General features: G+C 50.4%; 6 protein-coding genes across 6 annotated transcripts; 3 read left to right on the forward strand and 3 right to left on the reverse strand.

The window, feature by feature from the left end:
• Nucleotides 1-2,273: 2,273 nt before the first annotated feature.
• On the forward strand, nucleotides 2,274-3,558 carry ARB_04083 (alpha/beta superfamily hydrolase, putative; the record flags this gene model as incomplete). Its single annotated transcript, XM_003017160.1, has 2 exons — nucleotides 2,274-2,797; nucleotides 2,958-3,558. The coding sequence occupies 2 exons, from the start codon at nucleotides 2,274-2,276 to the stop codon at nucleotides 3,556-3,558; spliced, it is 1,125 nt and encodes a 374-aa protein (XP_003017206.1).
• A 345-nt stretch (nucleotides 3,559-3,903) lies between these two features.
• Nucleotides 3,904-5,711, reverse strand: ARB_04084 (arrestin (or S-antigen), N-terminal domain protein; the record flags this gene model as incomplete). Its single annotated transcript, XM_003017161.1, has 3 exons — nucleotides 3,904-3,990; nucleotides 4,104-5,443; nucleotides 5,513-5,711. The coding sequence occupies 3 exons, from the start codon at nucleotides 5,709-5,711 to the stop codon at nucleotides 3,904-3,906; spliced, it is 1,626 nt and encodes a 541-aa protein (XP_003017207.1).
• Nucleotides 5,712-12,832: 7,121 nt separating this feature from the next.
• Nucleotides 12,833-13,407, reverse strand: ARB_04085 (uncharacterized protein; the record flags this gene model as incomplete). The annotated part of the gene is made up of 2 exons (XM_003017162.1): nucleotides 12,833-13,163; nucleotides 13,208-13,407. The coding sequence occupies 2 exons, from the start codon at nucleotides 13,405-13,407 to the stop codon at nucleotides 12,833-12,835; spliced, it is 531 nt and encodes a 176-aa protein (XP_003017208.1).
• A 353-nt stretch (nucleotides 13,408-13,760) lies between these two features.
• On the forward strand, nucleotides 13,761-15,152 carry ARB_04086 (glycosyl transferase, putative; the record flags this gene model as incomplete). The annotated part of the gene is given in 4 exon segments (XM_003017163.1): nucleotides 13,761-14,039; nucleotides 14,109-14,264; nucleotides 14,284-14,796; nucleotides 14,862-15,152. The coding sequence occupies 4 exon segments, from the start codon at nucleotides 13,761-13,763 to the stop codon at nucleotides 15,150-15,152; spliced, it is 1,239 nt and encodes a 412-aa protein (XP_003017209.1).
• A 2,448-nt stretch (nucleotides 15,153-17,600) lies between these two features.
• Nucleotides 17,601-21,801, reverse strand: ARB_04087 (uncharacterized protein; the record flags this gene model as incomplete). The annotated part of the gene is made up of 2 exons (XM_003017164.1): nucleotides 17,601-20,439; nucleotides 20,528-21,801. The coding sequence occupies 2 exons, from the start codon at nucleotides 21,799-21,801 to the stop codon at nucleotides 17,601-17,603; spliced, it is 4,113 nt and encodes a 1,370-aa protein (XP_003017210.1).
• A 128-nt stretch (nucleotides 21,802-21,929) lies between these two features.
• On the forward strand, nucleotides 21,930-22,469 carry ARB_04088 (uncharacterized protein; the record flags this gene model as incomplete). Its single annotated transcript, XM_003017165.1, has 1 exon — nucleotides 21,930-22,469. The coding sequence occupies one exon, from the start codon at nucleotides 21,930-21,932 to the stop codon at nucleotides 22,467-22,469; it is 540 nt and encodes a 179-aa protein (XP_003017211.1).
• Between the last annotated feature and the right edge of the window lie 5,023 nt (nucleotides 22,470-27,492).

The following is a 27,492-nucleotide window of genomic DNA, read 5'->3' on the forward strand; positions in this document are numbered from 1 at the left end:
TCTGACAGGTTGCCCCGGGCAGATTCTTCAACTCGCGGGCAGCCGTGATGTGTATATATATTTATTGGCACCCGTACCAACAATGCCAGGGGGGGGCAGGGAACATCTAGTTCGAGGGCCAGGGCACCTGGAGCCTGCAGGCCGAGCAGCGGGATGAAGTCCTAGCTGCTTTCAGTGTCAGATCAGGCTTTGGGGGATGGCTTTTCGCTGTGTTCCCTTCGCTTTTTCTCTTCGCCACAGGCCCGGTGTAATGTGAGCACGGAAAGCATTCAAACTCGAAGGAGGTATGATACCACTGGTCCTCCGATGTACCAACAGTTTGGCATCGACAAGTCCAATCTATCAATCGCTATCCTGATTAAAGATACGACCATAAGCGAACGCCGTCTCCTAAGGTGGCAGGTCAGTACCAAGGGACCAGCATCCATGGATCATGGCCATCACGAATTCTTCCAAGCGGAAGAAAAACCCACTGCCAAAAACCCAATTTCGAGTCGGCGATCAATGTCAATCACGGCTTTGCTCCTTCATAGGCCGCCTGTTGCTCGATGCCGCGACCTCGAGTCCACGATATTTTTTTTCTAGAAGAGCTTTTTTTAGCCTCCTTCACGCACGGTAGGTCAGGGGCAATCCCCGTCCTTTCCATGGCTGAGGATAATGATATCCATGGGATAGGCTGGTGGAAAAGTCTAGTTTAACTAGCTGGACAATGCCGGCCAGAGGCTATCAGTCTCTTGGGTCTTTCTCTCTGAGCCTTTGATCGAGGTTATCAAAAGAAGAGTGACTCGCTTTTTAAGTGCTACAGAGGAGTTACAAACTGAGCTGCCAGCGACAGGGAGATCCCTCATTAAGCATCTGCAGATCTTGGGCCGGCTGAAGAGAGAATACTTATGCAGCTAATTTTTCTGGCTTGAACTACAATATGACATGACCGAAAAATGAATTCTCCCCAATGGCTTCCACGGTTCGTACAGCCCTCAAGAGAGTTGTTACTCTAAGCATAGGGCGTGAAATACAAGGCTTCGAAGCATGGTCCGCCTGTCCTTCAAGATGTCACTTGAATATTTAAAGGAAGAATTGGCCAATGAGGCGATTGCGCCACGCGGTGCTTGACCTTGTGGATGGGGGCCGTCTATTTTCTTAAGGTGGTCGCTGGCTCTCTAACGACCAGGATTGTTTGATATACGGCCTGCCATCGTGTCGTGGAGTTCCCTTTCTTGCAGACTCAGCGAAAAGAATTGTGGCTTGCAGGGGACCAAGGTCAAGAACCTGGGAGAAACAAGTCACACTGCAGAGAAGACAACGCCACGCGGTAGATCGACTCGCCTCGTTTTGTCGGCTGATGGGATTCTCCCGTCAGCCCAGCCGTTTAGCGATTGACACGAGACGACAGCCAGAGTGCTTGCAGGAAGGCCAGAGTCTTGGTACACGGCCAATATAAACAGCACCTCCGCACAGTTACAAGAACAGATGTCCCTGTAACCGCAGGTTCTTTTCTTTTTCTGCAACCAATAATGTCCTCAAGAACGATACTCAGATGGAAGATGTTATCACAGCCACAAACCGACGTTTTCAGCAAAAACTATTATACATATGGCTACGGAGTACGCGTCTCTTGGAAAGAAAATTTCGGAGACTTAAAAATAAATACGGAGGCTAAGGACTCCTTCTCGAAACTAGTATTCCCGACGGCTCCACAGGCTGCTGGTGATGCTGGTTTTTTTGGGCAATATATTCGTCTTCCAATCCTCACTGTTGACGTGACAACGAGGCCAGCAGGCAAAATAGGGCAAAGGGAAGTTCGATAATCACCAATAATATTGCATGGACTATTTGAACTCTCACATCCCACAAACCGAGAATTCCGTACTGGAATACTGCATAACTAAATCTTAGGTCCGCTGGCCTAGCCCTCTCGAAGCTCCCACGGCCAATTCTCGCACTTTTCTATAAATATCCATGGATTTTCGTGGTTCCTCTCAGGAGTCAGGAGTTGTTACATACTCAAGACACAGGATCATGTACGGCGTATCCATCGGGCAATGGCAGCTATCTATGATATACGATATAAGCGGCCACCACTCCCGAGAAGCATTTTGATAGCATTGTGGTTAAAGATGCTGCGATGATCTCCTTTTTTTTTTGCAGATGAAGTCATCGATTTGATTACATAATCAGGGTGCCTTAATATCAACAGGCAAACAAGCAAACAACAAGCAAAAGCAACAAGCAACAACTGCTAACACCAACAACTACCTGCAACAAAACACAGCATGCTCCGACAGCCACCTGCCGTGCTGGTACAGCGACACGGAAATGGATGTTTCCGTAGGCTGAGACAGTATTGCCAATTGCGCTGCTATACTGCAGCTCCTATAGCTCGTATCGCTTCTTCCGCCGTCCGTCGCAACATACCATTGACCGCGAACGTCTCTCGAGCTCCCCGCTCAACCCGCAGTCTCTCCATCCTTTCGTCTTTGCCACCCATGCTTGTTCCTCCGGTCGTCCTTATGGGATTGACAGTGACACTCTGGCTATACAAATGCGCTATGATGGTAGTCTTCCAGAACAAGATAATATATATGCCGTCTATGCCACCCTTTTCAAGGCAGGAGAAGATAGCCACTTACGAGAAGGTTTGCAGGCCAGTCATCTGGGAAGAGCAGAGGATAAATTCCCTGGACGGAGTGGAGATTGCCTTGTGCGTTGGACAGAATGTAGCAATAATGACGGGCAAGAAGGAAGAAAAGCAGGTGAAGGGCCCGGAGGGAGAGGTCGTTATACTGTATTTCCAGGGGTTAGTTAGCTCGTCTCTAGCTCAATCAAGGCGCCATTTAATAATAATAGAACGGAAACTGTAGAAACGGGTCGTCGATTCCCCCCCGTCTGCCTCAACTGTCGGCCGTGCTAAAGGCATTGGACGAGCGGCCATACACCCTCGTTGCGGTTTCATATAGAGGATTTTGGACTTCTCGTGGTCGAGCGTCCCAGCGTGGAATTGAGCGGGATGCCGTTGCTGCCCTAAACTGGGCCCGGAAGACATACCTCCGTCCAAACACCCGGCTTGTCCTTTGGGGCCAAAGCATAGGGGCAGGGGTGGCCACTTTTCTTGCAGCATCACACCACCGACAACATGACTGCTTGGGGCGGTCAGAACCACCGGCCTTGATACTCGAGACGCCATTTGTGAGTGTACGGTCGATGCTGCTCGCTCTTTACCCACAGCGTTGGTTGCCGTATCGATATCTCGGCCCGTTCCTACGAAATTGGTGGGACTCGGAGGAAGCTCTACGCTCGATATCTACTACTACTACTACTACTACTACTACTACTACTACTACTACTAGGCCAAACGGGACAGACAGGAGAAAGGTCCTCGTCGTTTCAGCGGAAAAGGACGAGCTGGTCCCTTCTGAACAAGCGGATGCCATAGAAAAACTGTGCATTGAGGGTGGGATGGACGTATCCCGAACAAGGGTTCGAGGCGCATTGCATACTGAAGCTACATTTCGAGGTGACGGGAGAAACGCAGTGGTGAGCTTTTTGAAACGACTATAATTATAGTAAATATCCTAGCGCATGATTATTACATTAGAGCTCATTAAGTATAGGAAAATTCGTCATGGGCGTGTCAAACATAATCGTGTAAACTAAACGCAGAAGGCCGCCGATCTTCTTAAAAAGGGATTTTCCAAGAAACCATCAAACCACCCAGTAGTTTTAGAATTGACGAAAATAACAAAATAAAATAACACAAGGAAATAGGCCATAATTCATACAAGAGTGGAATTTAACATGTCCAAGATGAATTGGACGGGGTATATAGACATTATAAAGGTTAACTGAGAAAAAAACATCAAGACATATCAAAAGGGGAGGAAGGGATAAATGATAAAAAAGGCATTAATACATGCAATAACAAATCATTTTTTCCTTTTTCTTTTCTTTTTTCAATGAATATGTGCTCAGCACACGGAGCTCACGACTCTCCTATGTGATAATTGCCGACCAAAGGGCGAGTATTCAGGGGGTGGCCTGATCGTGGCGGCCGTCATTGTACTGCCAATCGACTCCAGAGTGTCTGAACGCTCCCTGCGGTGTACCCCCAAGGAAGCGCGTCCTGTATATTCGGCTGGTGGTGGTGAAATGCTCCTGGGTGTAAAGAAGGAGTCGGTATTCTGTACATTATCGCCTCGAAGAGCGACTGCCTGGGCCAGGCTTTCTGCGCCTGCAACCTGTACCGGGACACGGATGGAGAGTTGTGGCACCGTCAAGCTCGTGTTTGGAGGGACGACGGAGAGGCTCATATCCAGTGCATAGATTCGGGAGGTCAAGCAAGAGTGGAAGGTAGGCAGAAATGCCTTGGTTTTCGGCAATGTGATCGGCGCGAGAATGGTGCAGGTGTAGTATGTATTGCCGGCATAGGCAGCTGTAGGCCCGGTTTGAGACGAATCGATAGAGGAGGTCGACTGGACGGAACCTCGACGGGAGTTAGGGGCAGAGGATAGGGGGGTAGTGATGGCGAGATTGCTCGATGATGAGGCTGGAGAGCAAAATGTAGAGTTTGCGTCACCAGAGTGCTTGGTCCATGGCACCGAGGCGATGCAACGAGTCTCAAGTGGAACAGTTTCGGCATACATGCCATGGTTAAGAGACCAGTTAGGCATATTTGCTCGAGTTGCGAAATCCTTCCACGGCTCTGAGGCATAGTAGGTAAATACTTTGAGCTTCGTCCAAAGGGTGCTAAGACGAGGTGGTTTCTGGTTTTCATCGGCAGGATCGAATCTAACATGCACCTTCACAAGCGTGCTCGGGGTTTCTTGTTCTTCAGAGGTCGTAACGTCTTCGCTACCGGGGTGGTGGATGGGAGGGAGATGGAAGGGCTTTGGCTGTGCGGCGGCCATTGCGATGCGACCAAGTTTACCGCGCAGGGCGCCTCTCTTGACGGACTTTTCGGTTCGGAGACAGTAATCGATGCTGTTTTCGGAGACATCCAGCGGCGGCTCAACGTCGGTGGCCGGGATGATTCGAACTTTCTTTCCTTGATCAATAACGGTTCGCAGTGTGCCAGTGCTGGGGTTGTGCTTTGACAGCTTTGCTCTGACGTTATATTGGATCTGAACCATCTGTGGCACCATATCGTCAAGCAGACTGTTCCCATCGCCAGCTAGCATAGGGTCACCAGCGGAAGGAGGTAAGTTGGTGTGCGCAAGTTGCACCTGTGGGTGGTTCATTTTGTGTGAACAGGATTGAGGAAGCATCCTCTCTGGCACCACAAATGTGAAGGGGAAAGTATATTTGCGACCAGCCTCGAGGATGCGAGGTTCTGGATAATCAGACTCATCAATCGGTTGGACGAGCCTTAGGAATGTGTGAAAGGCAGAGGAGCGGCCAACAGTCGGCCCTGCGGCTCCGGGTCTTTCAATCAGAGTCCTTGAAGTGCCTGTGCGATGGCGGTTAGCTTATCGTATTACGCTCGCCAACTATATAGATATTTTTGACATATACATACCTACAAAGGAAATGGAGATCTGCTCAAACCGAGTATCAACGTCGGCTGTGAATGTTGCCTCACCCTCAATAGCGTCGAGGGTCGTATATGAGCAGATACCAGACGCAGGCTGGTCCTTCAGCGTGATGTCGACTCGCAGTGAAGAGCGCTTGGTCCATGGCTCAAAGGGAGCAGCTCGCGACGCCAAAGACGCCGCCATCGTGACGTTGCTTTCGCTATAGCCGGTAGAAGTAGCTGGTTATATATGGCGGTGAAGTACTCCGTAATATGAATATATATATCTTCGAGTAAAAAGCAGGAAGGCCAGAAAAGAAGGAGATCACAGAGGGACCTTTGGCGTTTATAACTCTCGGCAGCGCTCTTGTGGTGGTAACACGAGTGAAGCGATATATCCAGCAGTTGTCAAGGAAACATGACCAGACAAGCTGATCTTCTGTATACAGTCGATAAACCTGCAAGGAGAGTTGTGGGTGGGGGTTCACATATATTATATATATATGTTATGTGTATTCCCAGCCTGCAAAATGCCGAAGTTGACGCAATCATGAGCTTTCAAATCACCCAGCGTAGTATTATATACATCGCCAGCAATGCCGTGGCGCTCCAGAGGCTCGGTACCAGGTACCAGCACCGGCCGCCACCAAGGTGACCTCCCGCCCAAAATTTTTTTTTGAGTCATCCCTGCAAAACGAAGGAGCCCATGGTAATGTATGGTCCAGCGAAATGCAAAAATCTTAAAAAAAAAAAAAAAAAAAAAAAAGCCGCCAGGAGGAGTGACAAGGCCCGTCGGCCGTCGACAGCGCGAAGCCGAAGTACCGTTGCACCAATGCCGCTTTTGGCGGGCCAGGTCCGCCAGTCCACCAGTCCACTACGGTTCTGGCCGGTGTTAATCAGCCTGTGCAGGCGTGTCGCAGGGAGTCGCAGAGAGGCCCTTTTGGCTTCTGGATGCGCGTATCGACAGCTCGATGGACTGCAAGCGTGATGCCCATGGCTCCACCGGCAGAGTTTTCTTTTCTTTTTCTTTTTCCTTCTCATCCCCTTCCCTAGCCATCGGGCAGCGCTCGCCGTCGACGTTCGCCGTGGTGGAGCTTGTAAACAAGCGGTTTTCTCGCCGTCATGTTGCATGGAAGAGATTTTTCCAGCCCGTTGCTAGGTTCTTCTGCTCACATCTGGGCCTCGTGGTGGAGCCGTCATATCATGTTTTGGTACTGCAAACTCCCTGTTGCCTGTCTGTATCCGTGAAAAATGGAGCGATCTGAGTCTGCTGCGCTCCAATGGCAAGCTGCAACAGCTGCACCGTACGATTTTGGCATATCCGCATGAAACAGCAGTCTTCCGGGCAAGGCAGCCTGCTCATCCACGCGGAGCGACAGAGAGTCAATTGAAGGGCGTGCAGGAGGTAACATCCAACACCTAACGAATCCCATGAAAGCCGCCAGAGTGGCGAGCGGGCGACAAGCTCATTTCTCATTCCTTCTGCCCCTTGCTCTCTGGACGCCCAGCCGGGTAGTCGGCCAGGAGGTCTGAAACTGATATGCAGATGTATCTATAAAAAAAAAAAAAAAAAAAAAAAAAAAGGGCGTGAGGACGCTTGGACCAGAGGGCGGCTGCGAGTACTTTCCTATTTCAGGAAGGCGGGCGACGCTGCTTTAAGGCCGGCGGTTGATGAATAAGCGCCTGATTATGTGATGTGCATTACTAATATCTGCCGCTTGCCTTTAAACCGGCGAGCAGAGAAAGCGACGACCAGTAACGACTCGAAGGACTAGTAGACCGTAGACCGTATAGCTACGCGTGATACGAGAGCAGAGACGGACTGAATGCCCACTTGCTGCCAAATCAACCTCCCTCAACACGATGTTTCGATGACTCTTCTCTCACTCCACGGCTGTCCTTCCCCACACAGTCTGGTCGGCTTCATCTCGTCTGTGCTGTCTTTCCCGCGCTGCTATCTTCCCCGAGGTAAATCTAAGCATACATACGTATCTCCGGACTGCAGGAAGCTCGTGTTGCTGATTGATCCAAAGTCTCTTGATCTTGTTGCGAGGAGATATTGGAACAACCAGAGGCTGCCAAGCGCCGATGGTGTCTAGGACCTGCTCGGCGACTCGACAGATGACCTGATGCTGCCGAAGGAGGGATACATCAAGAAACACGGGTGTCATCTAGACCGCTTCAGAATATGCTCCCTGCATACGGAGTGCACTAGTGTGGCATCAATGACGAAGCCGTGATGATCATTGGATTCCTTATCTTATATTATTATATATACAACACTCTCTGGTAATCAAGCAGAGCATGAAGCTATCCTTGCAGATCAGACTGCACAATCTTTCATGTGAACCACACTGTTACCACTTTTACCTTGATGATATTGCCAACAACTACTACGATCGACAGGAAGACGTGACTGAACTCTAATCAAGCGACGGTTTGAGGTTAAACTGACGAAAATAATAATAGAATGTGATGTACCGGTATCGGTCCTACCCCTAGCCCTACTGATCTGAAGATCCTGTGACACTGTGCTGCTGTATACCTCTCACAGCGTCTCATACAAAAGGAAACAAGAGTCTCATCGCAGAAAATCATACAGCTTTGAGGATGGAATCTTGGATTTAAAAACCGGCGACAGTCCCCAGCTGAGCGACTAACTAACTAATTAATAGCAAGACTTGAGTTCTATCTTTTGCCAACATTTTGAGATTCGAGAGCAAGGAGGGGCCCCCGCTGTCGTGAGTCAGGTCTCTTTTCTTCGCCTATATTCCGGAGCACTGCAGAACCTCGAACGGCCTAGACGCGAAAGAGGCGCAACTGGAGACAAAAAGGAACAAAGATGCCGTTGAAGCGCCGACCTAAGTTCCCATGATAATATAATTAATTCCATAAAGCGCCGGCTTGGAGCGACTTCGGGAGAAAATTAAGTAAGGTTAGCTATGCCAAGCTTTTTGCCACGTGGAAATCACGTTTAGTCACGTGGCGCTCTCTCTCTTTTCCATTTCGACTGCAGGCCAGAATGCAAGACATTGACTGATATACACAGGCATGTTTGTTGTTACTTAAATACTGGCGATAGACAGCGGCCGAACATGTCTCTGTTCCGCAATGTTATACCCTGCCCTCGATAATTCTATATAAATTCTTATATTATGGATTTCTGTCTTCCCTGCTTGAACTGCTGCACGGAAGCAAGCCACCGAAAAAGTTATCTACATATACCCATGCCCTGCATTGCAACTTGGCATAACTTACCTAGCTATATCTTTTTTGTGAAAAGAAAAGGTGTGTGAGTTCACATGGTAGCTATTCATGGTGAATGATAAGGCCAGTTCTTGGAAATCAATTTTGTAGTTTAAGGCAGATTCAACCTATCCTCTTCATTATAGCTTTATTTTATCAGACGATAGCACCAAGTGGGCGATAGCTTCGCTTTCTCAGCTGTGGCCTTGTATATAATTACATGGTAATTATCCGGGAGTCTCGACGTTCCCATTCTGATTCGAGATCTTCAAGTTCGTGGTCTGCTGGGTAGAAGATGGACATCAAACTCGACGTGACATAGCAGACATTAAGGGTAATGCATCGGCCACCGAGTTGTACGCGAAGTCAAACAGTCCGGCTTTTTCCCATACTTCTAGAAAGCTCGTTAGCATTCTTCGACAACAGACCGCGTACAGGTTGTTGCGGTTGAAAAACTCTCCTGGGCTCAATGACGTCATCTCACGTGGTCATTGGTTCCGGACCTAACTCCCAGCTCGGACTATTTAACAACCGCCTGGCGACAGTTCGACTTCTTGCATTCTTTTCCTGCTCCTCAACCTTGTCCTTTTCACATTTATGGACTATGATGAACTAAGATACTGTAATATACAGGGAATGTACCACCGAGCTTACGGGTTCTGGGAGGAACGTCTCTCCAGTATCCTGAGTCCTTTAAAAGCAATCAAGATGTGAACTTTTTCTCATTTTTGGAATACTCTGGGATTCCAGTCATAATATGTTCTTCAAATTTTGTACACATTTAGCAGACCCTATAATAATACCCATTATATTCTTTAACATAAAACAATACCCAACACGGTGCCGGGCCAATTCTTGATAACGACCATCCTCATCCCATCATCACACATAGTATATACACAGCAGGCATACATTGATCCTCCGCACTCAATACTCTCGCCCTCAAACCCATGCTCTCACGCAAGACTTCTTCCTCAGACACGCGCATCTTGATCTGGTTGACGCCAGTCTAACATCGAACGTTAATGAGACTGAGAGTCAGTTTTACCCATAAAGCTAGACTTGTTATCCGATCTGCTCTTCTGGAGAGATGGTTACTTGGACGATAACTCTTTGTCTATAAATGATAGAAGAGTATGGTTAGCCAGAGCTCAGCAAAGTTCCAAAAATCAAGTATTTCTCCCGCAGCTATGCAGCAGCGAGGTCCTCGCACCATGCGGTGCGGGCTATAGAATCCCCCTCAGATGTGTAGAATTCAGGTCATTGATATCAACTCGGCCGTGGCCGATGATCTCTCTCCTTGTCCTTTTCACGTTTCTTCTTCATCGGAGGAGTTTGGAAAAGGGCTTAAACTTACTAACTGCCTGGTCTTCTGAGGTAACATCGTTGCCACGTACTAAGATCGACCGATCCCTTCATTAAATGCGGAGAATATAGCATGTATGGTATGCAAAGCATTGCAACTATGCTGGGTCAACACATGAAGGGAGAAAGAAAACAGAGGAGAACAGGAGAAGAGAGAAAAACATAACAATACTACATTTTGAGGTAGGTGCTTCTTTCCCTAATTTGAAATGCTCGCTTTGAGATGGCAGGTGTATCAGATGAATGTAGGAGGAGGATCCCACCCGATACATTAGTTAGTCATTTCAAGAGAGAGGGAAGTAGTTATCTTATCCAAATATTCGCTTTACATCTACTTTCTAGGTGGCTTTGGCGTCACTTCTCCTTCGTTGCAATTTGCTATATGGCTTGTATAACTGATCTTAATCTCATTCATGATGATAATGGAGCGTCTCCATTTGCTAGAACTACGTATATCTAGGAAGCCTAAGTAAGTACTCTGTATCTCAAGCTGTTACTAATCCTTACTTCGATAAACCTATCCGAAGAAAAATATAGATGTTGAAGACGGGACTACAAAAGTCACACTGATATTGAGTATAGAAATACTGTAAGGCATATTTCTCTACTGGAAACTTCTTTTAAGCAACTCCACTCCTAACGGTCCAGGTACACTGCCACTTAGAGGCTGCCACCTGTGTCAGAAGAAGATAGTTGCTGATATCATGATTATGTGCCTAGTATTACTATAAACATGTAGTAAATGGAGATGTAACGTATCCGATAACTGCATGACGTCTAGATTCCGTCTTCGAATGACATCACCGGGGAGGCCAAGCTTGCTTCATGGTGATCGTTGATGAAGCCGAAGCCCCCCGGCGTATCTATGTAAGTATCTCTCCGTGTATCCTGCTTGACGTCGATTGACTTCATCCCCGCGTCGGATTTATAATCGCCGTCGTATAAAATTCATCAGCAGTCCACCGTCCACTTACGTGCCAACAGCTGAACATACGACCGAGGACATCCCCCTCCCCCGCCCAACACCCAATAGCGAGAGAAGAGAGATAGCATCCAGCATGGTCGTTCTGGGAGTGGCCCAGTGCATGGCCGGCCATGGCCTGTCGACGTTCGAAGTGTGCGAGCCCGAGTCTGGGTCGACGGTGCGCGGTCTCTCTCGCGGCATCACGGCGGCCACCAGCGCAGACGAGGCAGCGAAGCCGATACTGGTGCTGATACATGGATACCCGCAGACGTAAGTCGAAACAAACACTGCCTCGTTCGTCTTCCTTGGCTGCGGGGGATACATAACTAGTTACTCCTTGCCAGGCAGATCCTTAGAAGCCGTGCTGACGCTGATTCGCGAGCCAGGCATTTCATGTGAGTTGTCTATTCATAGCACAAGCAAGCATGGCAACCGCTGTTACAGAGTACAGGGTGGAATGACCTGCATGGGCACTGACGCACCACGACGTAGGTGGCGCCATGTAAGTTTTGGCCCTGCGAAGACATCCATGGAGAGAGTCCATGGCTTTCTACAGAGAGAGGGAGGTTTTCACTGACGCCGTGCTCTGCCAGGTCATCAAGCTGCTGCCTCGCGAGACACGGCTCTTCGTCCCTGATATCCCGGGCTACGGCGTGAGTTCACCGCCCACGGCCAGCGACAAACGGACCGTAGGCAGGGCGATACTGGGGGCCCTGGAGACGATGCTGGACAGTTCCAACTCCAACTCTAATGATAATATTGATAACAAAAGCGATGGCAGCGGCCAGCCGCACGGCATCGTGCTTGTAGGCCACGACAGAGGCGCCCGCATCTGCCACCGGCTGACGGTCGACGCAGCCGAGCACTCCTCGACATTCACTATCCTGGCGACCGCTCTGCTGGACATTGTGCCGACGAGCGTGCAGTGGGCAGCACTGGCAGACCCGGCCGAGGCGCGCAACACGTTCCACTGGCCGTTCCTGGCCAACGCCGAGCTGGCGAGCACGATGATCCAGGCGGTGGGTGCAGAGGTGTTTGTGCGGCAGATGATGGAGCGCTGGCGCGGGAGCAGCGAGGCGGCCGTCGCGCGGTTCGAGGCCGACGATGCGCTGGAGATGTACTCGCGGCCCTTCCGGCAGCTGGAGAGCGTGGTGCGCAGCTCGTGCGCGGACTACGAGGCTGGCAGCCGGGACGACGTGCAGGCGCAGCAGCGCGACCAGGCGGCGGGGCGGCGGATGGGGGTGCCCGTGCTGGTGCTGCACTGCCGGGCGATGGGACGGCGGTTCGACGTGCGGCGGGCGTGGCAGGCGTGGGTTGAGGACGAGCAGCTGCTGACGGTCGTGCAGGCGCAGGAAGGCGTCGGCCATTTCGTGGCGGAGGAGGACCCGGAGGCCACGGTGGGCGCGATGCAGCGCTGGCTGGCGGCGGCCGGCCTCGCAGTGGCCTAGCAGCGGCCTAGCAGTGGCCTGGCAGCAGCCTTGTTCCCTCCATCGAGCTTCTATCGAGCCTCCATCGCAGCTTTTCTTCCTTTTCTTCCTTTTCTTCCTTTTCTCTTCGGCGTTTTCGACGGAGATTTAGAGGAGGCTTAGCTGACTAAGCTCATCCCTTGAATAGCACTCAAAAGGGCCAGAAAGACGGCGGCGACGAGGAAGACGATCTAAAGAAAGATGGTAAATAAAGATGGATATAAAACGAGAATAAAGATGGCGACGATGAAGTAGAAGTACTTAGAGAAGCAGAATTACTGTATATCAACTTCCACCGACAGTCACAGCGAGAGAGTCTGAATGATCCTCGGCTCCTTTTGGCTTTTTTTCCTTTTTTTCTTTTATTTTCCTTTCTTTTTCTTCGACTTCAAAAACGTCCAAAAATCTCTTCGTCGCCGCAGAAAAAAGACAGCAGAAAGAGAAGAAAAGAAGAAGAAGAAGAAGAAAAAGTCGCAGAGAAGAGAATAAGGAGAAGAGAAACATCCTCAGCTGCCCGTCTCGACTCTGCGCCGGCAGGAGAAGCAGCGTCTTCCTCTTGGCCGCCGTCGCCTCCCCCTGCGGCTTGTGGCTGTGGCCGCCGTCATCTCGCATATCCCTGAGACGCAGAGAGAGCTACTTCGTACTCACTTACGTCCTTACCTGCTTTCGACTCTGTCCCGGCGAGCGAGTGAGTGCCTGTCCTTTTGCTGCTGCTGTCTGGCATCTCGCTTGCTGCCTCGTCTTGTGCTTCGTCTGCTGCTGCGACCGCGCTGTTGCTGTTGCTGTGGCTGATCGACCGTCTTAGCGATACGAGTCCAGGGGCTTCGATCCTTGCGTCTGCTCCGTTCCTTAAAACCCATAATTTATTGCTCTGCACTAAAGACGCATCCCGGGCCTTTTTCCTTGGGCCATTGCGAGGTTTCAAGGGGGATTTTCAGCTTTTTTTTTTTTTTTTTTTATTTTTTATCTTCCACTCCTTCTGCTGCTGCTGCGCTGAGCAAGAGACAAACGACATACAAGACAGCCAAAAGACAGAGAAAAGACAGAAAAGACAGAAACGACAGCAAGACAGCGAGATATCGAGTTAGACGACAGCCTGGATGGTCTCGTCCGCGGTCTTCAGGGCATCGACTACGACGAGTAACGCGCTCGTCTCCTAGCAGACGCCAGAGAGCTCCCTCCTCCTCCTCCTCCAACACCTCCAGCAGTCACCATGCGGCGCGGCCTGCTCATCTTCCTCCTCATCAACACGGTCATCATCCTCTTCCTCGTCCGCAGCGTCTTCACCTTACTCACCTTGCTCGTCGAGGATGCCACCGACGACGCTATCCAGAACGTCGAGCTCCCCGGGGTCAACTCCAGCCTCATCGACCTGCGGCCCCAATTGATCCCCAAGATCATCCACCAGACCTACAAGAACGAGAGCATACCCGAGATATGGGTTGGCCCGCGCAACGGCTGCATAGAGATGCACCCGGACTACGAATACATCGTGAGCTTCCCTCGTACCTCTATCCTTCTTATCTAGCTACTTTATTTTTCAACTGACAGGCCGCGCTAGCTCTGGACGGACAAGAAATCAAGGGACTTCATCGCCGAGCACTACCCATGGTTCCTCACCACGTTCGACAACTACCCCTTTCCCATCCAGCGGGCGGACTCGATCCGCTACTTCATTCTCGCACACTACGGTGGCACATACATTGACCTTGACGACGTTTGTACCCCTCCATCAGCCTCCCCATCTCCCGCTTTTACCCCCTATCTACCTTTATACGAATGAGAAGAAGAGGAAGAAGAAGAAGAAGAAGAAGAAGAAGAAGGCGACGAAGACGAACAACATCAAGAAGAAGAATGCGATTGGTGCTAATGCAGTGCGATATATGCAGGGTTGCAACCGACGCCTTGACCCGCTGCTCTCTTACCCTGCCTGGGTACGCCGGACAGCCCCTACAGGCATCTCCAACGATGCCATGGGCTCTGTCCCCAACCACCCTTTCTTTCTGAGGGTTATCAAGTCACTGCAGGCATACGACCGCGCCTGGGTGCTCCCTTACATCACCGTCATGTACTCGACCGGCCCGCTCTTCCTCTCCGTCATCTGGAAGGAATACAAGAACACCGACCCGGACGGCGTCAACCGTGTGCGAGTGCTGCTGCAGGATGCGTACAACCGCCACTCCTGGAGTTTCTTCACTCACCACCCGGGCAGCAGCTGGCACGGCGAGGACGCACAGCTCATCTTCTGGGTACGTTTCGCCGATGTTTCATTGTATCATGTATCTTTTTTTTCTTTTCTTTTTCTTCTAACCAGACATTGGTCATGCAGATGGGGAGCCATTGGATGCTCATCACCTTCTCCGGTTTTCTCGCGGCAGGCATCGTCGGCCTGGCGCTCTGGCGAATCTACCGTCGCGTCCTGTCCCTGGGCTCGAAGCACGCCCGTTACACACCCCTCGCATCAGGCACATCGTCACCACGCCGCTCCCTCTCACCCTCGCGCCGCAAGATGCGCATCCTTCCGCTCTTCTTCCAACGGTCACATGCCAAGAAGGAGGACGAAGAGATCGGACCAGACTCGCCGTACGAATTGGGGAATCGATAGTAAGAAATAAAAAGGGACAAGGCGACGGCGGCCCAACCCAATAATATTACATCCGACCTTTCATACCGAAGAAACAGAATAAGAAAAGAGAAAGAGAGAGACACTTAAAAAAACAAAAACAAGGAGAAAGAAACTCAGCCCGGGGACCTTCCACCTTCTGTGAAAATATTCCGTCGATATGTTTTTTTTTGATATATACCGGAGAGACCATATTACGACCTTTTAATGCCCCTTTCCACTACCACCACCACCGTCACCATCATCGCCATCACGACCACTTCTACGGCCTCTAGGACTGGGATTTGCCTCCCCCAGAATCAGGATAATGTTAATATTCCTACCCCGTCCCCTCTTTTTGAATCGAAACACCTTAAAAGGCCGCCCTGATACCTTCACTATTCAGCATGCGCATACACGCCCCAGAATGCGTTTGGAAGCATTGTACCAGTTAGATATGCCTGGCCCTTCTCACACCGGTCTCTCTTTAACCATGTTCCCCTTTTTTTCTCTCTTCTCGCTTCAGCTCACAGCTTGGTTTTTTCTTCCTCTCTTTGGGTTGGTATGAGTTCATTGCACTGCAGCGTTCTGTTGGCATCGCATCTGTATTCTTTCATACACCCTCTTTTCCCTTTTCCCTTTTACCTTTTATTCTTCAATGTACTCTTCAATGTACTCCTGTTTCACTATCCCTCACCAGAGCCAGAGGGACACTCTTCAATATTATTAATGATAGAGACAAGTGAAAAACATCCTTACCATGTCTACCACTATGTACAAAGAGGAGAGTAAAGCAATGAGTAGAGACACAACCCAACCGTATAAACGCCCAAGATGCAAAGCTACCCGGTCCATCCAATACTATACACCCTGCCTGAGCCGCAGCTGCAGATGCAGAAACCCAAAAAAATATATATATAATCAGCTATCTCTCGCCCTCCTCTCTGCCCGTTTGATCTTCCGGACTACATCCAGGTATTCGCCCACCCGCTTCTCGGCCCATATACAGCCCCCAAGCGTCATGATGCTGATCTGTATAAACGTCTTAAACTGCGGCGTCAGACCACGGTAGACTCTCGACATCGGTGCAATCGAGTTCGAAAACGACACTAGAGGTCGGTATATCAGCGGTGTCGGTGTCGGCCTCGGCGGCGGCGGCGGCGGTTTGCCATTCGCTGCGTTCGACGAGGAGGATGTGCTCGATGTAAAGTGCATTGGATGCGGGAGGGAGAGGATCAGATGGGCCAGGATCGAGAGGGCGCCGAACTGTGCGGAGGGTCGTCATTATCAATAGGACCGATCTAGGTATGTATGTATGTATGTCCCTTATGTACGGGAGGGAGGGCTCGGGCGGGGAGTCTATGGTGTATCTAGGGGTATAGATGCTGCCAATTGACTGCAAGAAAGCAAAAGGAGAGAGATGACTTAACGCACTCGAACGGCGCCTGTGATGAAGCCCATGGTGGCTTCTTTGGTGACTTGCGGAGGCGGCTCGATGTCCGCCCGCTGGTTGGACGGCGGCGGCATTGTTTGTTGGCTCCGTCGGGTGTATTGATATCTGGCTGCGATAGACCCCTAAGCTGGGGTCAAGAGTAACTGACTGGCTGGCTGGCTGTATTTGCTATGTCAAGTTTGCTTCGGGTTTGATATTGATCTCGGGCTTTGGCTTGTTTGGTTTTGGAGGTTGGTGATGGATTTACTTTTGGCCGCCGGACAGTCAATTACTAGAGGTGCCTAGGATGGCTACGATGTTTTCATTGTAGATTGATAGACGACAAGTATTATCTATTCTCGACGCATTAGATTGCGATGTTATACTCGAACATAATTAGCTGCCGTAAAGCGATATGCAAATAAAAAGACATAAAACCGCCCAATAGAAAAATCCCGCCCAGGAACCAGATGAACCGCCTACAATGATATAAAGGAGAACAAAAAAAAAAAAAAAAAAAAAAAGCAGAAGAGAATCAAACAGATGTAGAGAAGTATGCAGGAGATGCTCATTCCCGATGAAAATGTATTCGAGAGCTGGGGGGCGGGGGGATGGCATGGACCAAATGCACTCATGCAGAAGAAAGGTAAGGGGGCTGGTTGGTCGGTGTATGTACTGGAGCTCATGTTCATATCATTCCGGTCAATCCAGGACAGGTTTTGGCTCGAAAAGGGTTTCGTTCGAAGCGTATGAGTATGTTTCATCAAGTAGAAAGGAAGGAAGAAGAAAAAGGGGGTAATAAAATTAGGGGTATCGTGTTGAAGTGAAATGGTGAAAAAAGGGGGACTGCTGGCAATGTAAAGATTCAAGCCCTGGCAGGGGCATGCAGAATGAATGGGAAATGAATAGAAAAGAAGTCTATGAGTGTTGGGGGGAAAAGAGGTGTAAAAAAAAAAAAAAGGTTGCTCATGGCGGGAGATGTTCAACAATGTCATGCCGTGAGCTTTTTTGCTTTTCGTCTAAAGGAGGTTGATATCAGGAAGATTCCAATCTAGCTGTGGTGGAATGTTGGAAGACCCAAGTAGGTCGGAGTTCTTTTGCGTTTCTCTCTTGCTTGCGCTTCTGGCAGTTAGCATGCCACGTAGCGATGGTGTCCGTGTCGTACCGAATTTCCGCCCGTTGACCGGAGCCCTGTCCATTGTCATGCTGGTGTTGGTTTTGATGCTGACGCTGCTGGTGGAGTTGCTGCTACGTACGCTGCTGGTTGGACGCAGGAGAGCCGGTCGAGGCTGGGTGGACACAGGCACCGCGAGCTCGTCGGTTTGGATATGTGACTGGGACGAAAAACCTGAGCCCGGAAGGACGCGGTCAATAAGTGCGCTCTGCTTCGAACAAGACTGTGAAAACGACCAGTCCAAGTTGAAATCTACAGCGCCAATGTCGTCCTTTGACGTGTCTGCGTCTTCAATAATATAATTGTTGGCAGTCTTGAAGCTTGCGGACCTGCTAAGGGCTGATGCGTCGCTAGACGGCGTCTCGGCTGCAACAGATGTGCCATCTCGCTGGCTCATGTCTTCGACAGGCGCGAGGGAGAGCTGGTTGAGGAACGTGGCCAAGCTGGCTGCGGTGGCCGGTCGTCCCTCGCTTTTGGTGTCATCGTCACCAACAGCCTGGTCAACATAGCCGTGCAGCATGTTGTAGTTCCGGTAGAGATAGCGTTGGAGACGAGCTTCCTGGATATTCCACTTATTTTGAAGTGCTTCAATAGCGAATTTGATCTCCGGCCGGGTGAACTGGGGTATGGTTGCAGACGCCATCATGCCAGGTTGTACGCAATTCATAGTTCCGAGAGTGGCAGATGATGCGCGACGAACACCAGGGGAAGCTCCCCCTTGTGATACCGAAGGGTGCGACTTGACCAACTTATTACCGCCACTGTTGGTGCTACCGCTGCTACTGTAAGAGCCTGAGAATGCCGCACGCACAGATCGACGAATCGAAGATGCAGTAGAGAGACTCGACCGGAGCCCAGTTTCTTTCACGTCGGCTTCCATTTCCCGTTGGACTCGTGCAAGAGATCGTTTGCAGTCGCTTGCCATTGACGGAACGTGCAACAGGGTCTTATTCTTCTGTATAGCATTGACTATAATGGTAAATGCCTGCAGGTTGATCTCGTTGTTTTCACAATGTATCTCAACCAACGAATTGTTCTCTTCGATTACAGATGCAAGTGTATTTGCCCCCTGAACACCTAGCTTCTGGTGCTCAATCTTCAGTACCTTCAGGGTATTGTTCTTCTTTAATCCCGTCAGGGCAAGATTCAATCCAATTCCAAACCTGCTTACGTCAAGATGAGCCTGTTCGCTGCTGATGTCAAGTTCTTGGATGGCGGAGTTTTGCTCAAACATTCTCTGAAGGGCCTTGGAGGTCTCCGCACCGGCATCGTGAGGGATAGAGAGCCTAGAGATATCAAGATACCGCAAGGTATTGTTCTGAACAAGCGCCTCCACCAAATGCCTAAAGTCCTCATCACGCTGAAACTCTATGCTTCTCATCGTGAGATGAGTTGGGGTCCGGTTCTGCGATATTGAAGCGAACATAAGGTCGCAGTCAATGGCCAGCCGGTTGTCGTTTACATGCAAGTGTATATCGCGAGGCTTTAATTCCTCATCAACCATGAAATACAGCAACGTAGCGACATCCCCTCCGGTAATTCCACATTGGTTCAGGTGCAGCTCACGAAGGTTCTTGGATTCCGGGCTAGCAAGGTACATTGCAATCGACTCCACCGTCTGTTCGTTGACCGTAGTATTGTTCAGACATAGTTCCTCCAGCTCCCAGTTCAGCAATGTCTCAGCCGAAAGGAGAGGTTCACTCTTTGAGGTCCGCAAAACCTGAGAAAGCTCAAGCTTCCGGATATTTCTCAGGCATCCAGCCTGCTGTTGGAACTGGTCTGGACTCAATCGTCCAACAATATTCGAAATCTGCAAGCATTTGAGGGTGTCCTTCTGGATTCGGAGGGTGGACAAAATCAGGTTCAGATCGTGGACCTGCAAGCCACAGTTGTTCGCTTCAAAGGCTCGGAGTGCCGAAGTCTTCTGAGACGCTGCATCGACAAGATAATCCAGATCCGAGTCGCCAAGTTCTATTCCATTGAGAGCAAGCCAGTCTACCCGGGTTAGGTTGCGTCGGCACAGGGGGAAGACGGCCTCTGGAATACCACATCCAGGGTCGCGTTCACCCCCAACCGCCTTTGCGGAGCGGGTCAAGCAGTATGAGAAGTCCATGCGCTGTAACGTTCTGCTCTTGAGAGCTAAGGCTCGTACCTCCTGGGTTAGCGAGGCAATTTCCTCTTGTCCGGGGATATGTACCGCCACATTCGATCTAGTGCGCATGGCGTCAAAATCCGGTCCGTAAGGGTCGCGCATTTGTTGAAGGATATCCAGGTTGACGCGCGCAAATGAGATAGTGGCGAATGATTCGTTATATCGTAGCGCACGGAAAACGGCAAGTAGTTCCAGAAGCAGATATCCTCCTCCATCCGGGCAACCTTCCCGAGGAAGTAGTTGGAATGCTGGCGCATCTTCACAGTGGTAGTCTACCATGTAGCGGATCTTCGAGGTATCGACATCGTATGCGGCGCAGTAAGCAATAAGAGTCCGGTCAAAGCATCCATAGTCCTCCTCGAAAGTAACTGGCGGCATTACCCGAGCCTGGACGTGAGGGGGCACATTAAAGGCAAAAGGTTGATGTATCCATCCAGGTCTTAGGTACTCTGCTCGTTGTCTCAGCAATAGTGCAATTTCGCCTGAGTAGCTTGAAGATAGATTAACTATTGATGGGCTTTTAAAAGGTATCCTAGAGGAACATTTAGCCTAGCTTTCAAAAGGTAGGAAAGCGAGTATGATAGTAGTGTAGATGCTTTGTAACAAGTAGGTATACTTACCTGAAAATCAATTGAAAGGTATCGTCGCTGGCTTGCACTGAGATAGAGGATAGAGCCATTATTCCTAGACACGCATCTAAATCCAGCTCAACCAATGATGCCATAGAAGCTCTATTGGATGATTTGGTGTTGGTAGGTAAGATATGTATTTTATGGACTCCAATGGCAAGGAGACAGGTGTTTGATGCGAGTTTTGTGATATCGTCTGTTGATGCGCGGTTGCCTTGCTTGGTGGACATCCGGTGGACGACTCTATATAGTCCAAAGCAATTTGGGTCGTAATCTCTCTCCTGCTCCAAGACGTTCGTGACATAGTTGATCGTGTCATCGTCAAAAACGGGTGGTTCAATTGATATGGCGGTCTCTGCCGCTGCCCGAATGCCCATCAGCCATAGCTGTGCTTCCTGCGGGTCAGCAAGCTGGATGTGGATAGCTGAGCCTCTGGGGTTCTTCTCGTCCACGTAGCACACTTCGACTGAGAAGTACGGTTTCCCGTCATCCAGCCGGTGGACGGCTATAATGTTGTTCAGGGCAATGCCTATTCCGCCCTCTCCGCCGCCTCCCAGTGCCGCTGCTCCTCCTGTGAGCTGGTTTTCGTGTAGAGACGCAAGAGAGACCATGGAAAGCCGGTTTGACGCTGCTGCTGCTCCAGCACTCCGGCCCCAGGACGACGGTATGGAAGGGAAGACTTCGGCTGCCTTGCTCTGGCTCTTGAAACGGACGAGGTGAGACTCGGTCAGGACGAGATAATGGCTTCTCTTCCGCCACATTGCCCCTGCAGTCTGCACTTCGCCGTGATGCAGGACCTTTATGCCAAAACTCCGGTTTACCAGTGGCGGGTAGTTGTTATTGTTATTGTTGTTGTTGTTGTTATTATTGCTGTTGTGGTGCTGCAGCTGCTGCAGCTTGTGGACGCGGGAATTGCCAGCTTCCCGCATGATGGGGAGGTCATCTTCGTTGCTGGACGTCGACCTGGATCTTGTCCTGGTCGAATTCTGGTCGTCATCCATGGACTTGAGGGATCTCAGAGAGCCAAAGACAGAGCTCCGGCCTAGAGTGCGGCTGACAGACTTTGCCCGCGAGCGAATATTGGGTTCGGTGGCAGAGTGAGGCAGCGTGAAGTTTGGCAGGCTGAGCTCGTCCTCCTGGAAGGGCAGCGAGGGTGAATAGGACAGAGGCCTCGCCGTGGCCTTTGACAGTCTCTGCCTGGTGCCTGTCGTAGTAGCTGTAGTGGTGGTGGTGGTGGTGGTGGTGGCCATTGTGGCCGTCTTCATCTCGCCGGCGCTGCTGGTTGGACGCGGCCTGACAAACGCCAGGCTCAGCAGCGAGGATCTGCTTCCCGAGCGTGTTTTCCTGTTTCGAAGCTTCTCGTCCTCCTTACTGCTGCTGCTGGCCCATGACAATGGCTGCTGCTGCTGCTGCTGCTGCCAGCGGCGGTGCTGGCGGTGGTTGTGGTGGTCGTGGTCGAGGTAGCGAGGTGGAGGCCGGCCGTCGAGATGTCGCAGGTGGCTGTCGTCCTGGTCGAGGGCTCCGGCCGCAGAATCCAGCGCATCCGCTTGTCCGCGACGCTCGCCGTAATATCGAGCCAGCGTTAATGCATCGCAAGAGGCCCGGTCTCCGGCGCGCAGCAGTCGAGAGCTGGCGACGGGTGAGGCGGACTCCAGAGACAATAGCCCAGTGGACCCAAACACGCCAAAACTCTTCCTTCTTTGCTTCTTCGACCGTTCAGCCATGGCGCCGCGACGCTGCTGCAGCTCTGCTTCTTCGACGAGGCCAACCCAGCGCAGGTTTCAAGAGAAAAAGGAATAGCTGGAGCAAAAAGAAAAGAAGCCAGAGAGGCAACGGGAGGGAAACAGGCGACGATGCGAGCGAGCGAGAGACGAATGAGGCAGAGGAAAAAGCAACGTCGGGGATGAGGCCTGAAATCGATCTTCTCGTATGATACAGCCGGCGGAGCTTTTGTTTTAGCAGCAGCTCATCGCTGAGAGAGCCTGAGACGGCGAGCAGGAGGCGGTTTCTGCGTCTGCGTCTGCGTCTGCGTCTGCGTCTTCTGCTGCCTCTCGCGGGCCGCGAAACACGACCTGGACAGCTCTCGTCCTCCTCTCTGTCTCTCAGACGGCCGGTTTTTCTCTCGAGCTTCGGACGGGATGCAGGATCAACAGATCAACAGGTCTACAGAAGGTACAAGCATTGCGGTGAAATCAGCCACCTCATCCGCTACTGCTATGTACCTGGACAGGGAACGCGTTCGCTGTTTGAGAGATATCTCAACGTGAAGCCCACGGAGATAGGATATATACGAAACCCCTGCAGGTAGACAAGGGGGCAGACAAACACAACACAACACACGCACACACACGGAGAGACGAATGAGACCGTGAAGAGGCTTAAAAAAAGAACGGGGGAGGAAGAGGCAGAAAAGACGCAAAAAAGGAAAACGGGACAAGAGAAAAAAGAGAGACGGAGAGACGAGGATGATTGCTGTTGATGAAGATGAAGCCGCCAACGGGGCATGTCTCAAGCTCCATCCACGCACCGGTTCAGCCACTCCGGCTCCAAGATTTGGAAAAGAAAAAAGTGAAGTAAAAAAAAAAAAAAATACAAAAATACAAAATCCGTACCAGCAAGCTACGGGTTAGGAGTGACTTGACAGAGGACTCCACCGGGCATGCCTTGGTGCTGCTGGGAGCGAGCAATAATAATAATCAGCCCGGACATGTACCCGGACGGAGGAGTCAGTCTCCTGCCAGAGCAAGCAAGCGAGCTCCCAGCCAGAGGGACCTCCATAGGAAAACGACATCACAAGGAGAGCATCAGCAACCAATCCAGGAGGCGAGGCCTTCCAGATGCAAGTTGAGATCTCGGGAACTTACGGCCAAGGCCCCAATTTCATGCATGCCATCCCAGAAGTCTGTTCGGGACAACAAATCCGCGATCTCACTCCGATCCATCTAAAAAAGTGACCGTCCACTAGCTAACTAGTTCACTAACGGACTAGCTAGTTTAGCTTGGAAAGGGGAATTGAGTTTGATCTCCTCAGTCCGTGGGCTGGCGCGGATGCATCGGTATTGTAAGTATATGTATCCGGCCTGGCTCCTTTGCCGGTTGTATCCCTACGTCGTCTGCTGAAAAAAAAGGAGGTCAAAACACTACAGCCAGATACGAAGATACTGCAGAGTATTTGCCTCATCGATGACAAGACAGACAGCACCCGTATTTTGACAGCTGTCCAGCGAGGCAGCATCCAAACTTGATCTCACAGTCAAGTTCGTGAGCTTGGGATGAAGCGGGTCTACACATCATAGCCAGAGAAGAAAAGAAAAAGGAGGTCCTCAATGTGGAGCCACATGATGTCAATTGTACCCTCTGCAGCATCCCTGCAACTCGCTGGCTTTTTGGGAACTCCAAGTCGCACAGAACAGGAGCGTGTCATTCGTGCTAGGATGGCCCCTGTGCGTTGGTACGTCGTTTTCTGTCAGAAGAAACAATATCTGGCCTGCTGTCGAGAAACGCCAGGGCGTTTGGGTGGTGCTGCCAACTTCATTTAGGCACATGGCTGGTTCACTTCGAAAGCCCCAATGCTTAAACCTCCGTCGTTACTCATATTACGGCAAACCGCAGAATCGGACTCCTCCCTATCGGACATGATCGGTTTATGCTACGGAGGTTCCACGGGAAGCTCCGTCCTGAGTTTTTCCAAGCAACAAGCTCCCTCTTACTTTAAAACTCAAGCATGAAAATCGAAAATCCAAAATAATATCGCTGGCTTTTGGGCAACCTTAAAACCGGCCAGGGTCCCCAGTTTTTAAAGGTTACTGCTTTTTCCAGCCAGCATAGAGTTATACACTATCAGCGTACATTGGTACATGCACACGTATAACTTCTGTGCCACAAAAACACAGGTGGTTGCAGTGAGGGGGAAGTTATCCCGTTTTTCCATCAGGAGAAAGAAGAAAAATGGCCAAATTCCTCGAATCACAAACAACTGCGATGAGATCAAGATCAATACGATACTAGCGGCTCACCCCAAGCAGCACCCTTTGTCTCTTGGCCGCAATCGTGGCAAATTGGAACTCGCCAATCCCCCTATTTTGTATATATTAAGGGAGATTCTTGAAACAAGCAACCAGAAGTTAGGCGGGATCGGGGCTAAAAATTGCCTCGATAACTTAGCACTGTCGAACGGGAGTGCCATGGCGGCTCTAGCTATCCTCTCTTCCGGAAGATTTCAACCTAGCAGGCGGGAAAGAGGAAGACGAGAGTTGGAAATTTTGTGATAAGGTCGGTCGAGTGCCTTCTTCAGTAGTAGCTTGCAGATGGAGGTGTTTTTCTTTCTCCTAAGGCAACATCAGCATCGAGACGGCACCCTTTCTGCTTCACAAAACATCTGCCTTGTCCCCAAGGCTAATTGAGTAAGTTGTTTCTGTGGATAGGGCTGAAGTCGGCTCTGTCCCCGAAGCCCTGGGGTTTCGCCGCTGAGGCTACGCATCTTCACCCGGCCTGGATACCTCCAGCTCCTGAGATTACAGGTTCTGTCTGGTGACAGAGATTGCCGACATTATATTTGACGATTTGTGGGGTTAAATTGGCCTGTGGGGATTTTTCTCCTCTCTCACCCCCTGGCAATAGCTGCGATCCTTGACTGATATTACCGAGTCGCCTGAATATGGAAAAGCTTGTCATCCCAGCAGCAATTTCGCGAAGCAAGCATGCTTCCTGGAAAGAAAGATGGGGTAAGAAGGCCGCTTGGGATCTCTCGCTATGATTTTGCAGAAGACGAAGGGAATTTTCTCGTACTTTCTTTGCTCGGGGGCCGTGGAAAGGAAGGCGAAAAATAAGCTGGTTGGCAGTGAAATTAACAAGGGTTCATTCATATCGACAGGGGGAGCAGATGGAGCAGCAGCAAGGGCGCGCGTCTTGACCGTCCTTTTTGGGCCAAAGCTGAACTGTCACACACTTGATCCATATAGTTGGCCATGCTGATGAAGCGTGTGAGGTGATCGGACGGGGAAAATAGTCCTGAAAAGCCCCGTCAATTCCACATAACTATGGGCCACACAGTCCAGAAATGATGATTTGATATGAGTCTTTTGCTTCGGAGTACGGAGTACACCAGTCCCTCGATAAGTAGACCCTTTGAATGAGAATCACTTAGGTGAAATGCTTTTCTGAGGAGAAAAAAAAAAAAAAGCAACTTCCTGCTTCTTCCCCCGGACATTGCATGAATGCCAACACTCGCAGAATGGAGTCTAAGATTGAAGACATAGCAGGGTGAAGCGAGCTCTTTGAACTAGCTCGGTCCCGAGACGGGAGGTGTTGGTGATCCTTTCACGATGTGACCATCCTGCATGTCTCTCTTCAGAAGCTTTATGTCCAACATCCGTACATAGCGCGAAGGACCAAGGCAGTTCCGTCGTCAAAGTGCCACCAATTGTGCTGGCACAGGTGATGCTCTCCAGGTGCCGTCCATGCAGTCTATCCAGGTTTCCTAGAGATTGGAAGCGATAGCGAGTAATGATGCTGCCGCCGAAGGAGCAATTCTACCTGATAGCTCTATTCAAGGACTGCTCGATTGAGCTCGCCTCCCTTGATTAATATATTGAAGTCCATATATACGATGGGATAAATGCAAGCGAACTAAAACTTGATACTAACTACGCGAATACCCGCAGCTTTTGGTGCAAGTAGTAGCAGAGTGCTACATGCGGATAAATCGATCCATGGTGAAGAACGCAAAGCAGACATGAGGAATATAGAAAGTCCTCGTCCAATCTATCCAGATCAGCCACCATCAGGTTGGCCATAATGCTGGAAACCGCTATCATCCGCTTTGTTATGTCCGGATTTGGTCATGGTGGTGGCTATCAACACATTTCCATCTTCGTGCATCAAGCAAGGGAGAAGTATCCTATGGTTTCTAGGTCGGTTTGCAGTTCCAGGAATCACTGGCCAGCTTCTAGCACGGCCAACTCTCGTGTATCAAATATTTTATCGATTTGCTACGACAGTTATTTTCTTCATCAGTCGCTTTTTTGGGGGCGCTACGATCTGTAACACTACTCGCCCCCTATTCAGAGATACCCGGCAGCATACTCGCCATATCACATTAATCAGATGACTCCGTGATACCTAGAACTCTAGCTACTTGCAGAGCCATGCTGTGCCCCCGATTATTCGTGAGTTGTTGTATGCTCCTTAGACGGCGAGGGAAACTCTGGGTACTGCGCTCATTGTGGCCTCCAGTCGCCCGATTGACGTTTTTCTTTAACAGAAGATCGCCTTGCTCGTCGCCCGACAAGACAGGAGCCGAGACGGGCAGAAAATAGCTCTCATCTAGCGATCTATTCTGAAGATTGTTGCCTTCGCAGAAGTCTGCTTGCATTCACGGCCGCGGTGTGGCCATGCTAACCCATCCTACCTGCTGCAATACCGTATGAGGGAGACAACATATATAAGGAGTCAATCCGTCACAGGCACTCTACATTCCTTTCAAGTGTTCATTCACCCGCATCCAAGTTATTACTGCAAGCTATAATCCAACTTATTCTGTGCGTGTGCTCCCTTCATTTCGTTTACTTCTACTTCCTCGTAACCTAACACAAAGATTTAGATACCAACCACATCACGATGAAGTTCATTAGCATCCTTTCAACCGGTCTCCTGGCTGCTATCTTGCCAGTCGTCATTGCTGGCCCAATGCCCATACAGGAAAATGCTGATATCCAGCAATCTCCCAACCAGCGTCATGCTCCCCTTCCAGGCGACCCTCGCCCCGAGTGTAGGGGAAGATGCAAGAGCAGGGCGGACTGCGCATCCGGCTGTGACTGTAACCCAATTCGCGGAAGCTGTGTTGGCTGGAAGGGTCCCTAGATCTTCAGAAACGCTTCCTGCAGGTACGCCTACATCTTCCCTGAGTACACCTAAGCAACTGTTCCGGTTAATTATAGCGGCTAATCCGTGAGTTA

Source organism: Trichophyton benhamiae (assembly GCF_000151125.1).
Source record: "Trichophyton benhamiae CBS 112371 chromosome Unknown contig01293.0, whole genome shotgun sequence".
Classification (NCBI taxonomy): Eukaryota; Fungi; Ascomycota; class Eurotiomycetes; order Onygenales; family Arthrodermataceae; genus Trichophyton; species Trichophyton benhamiae.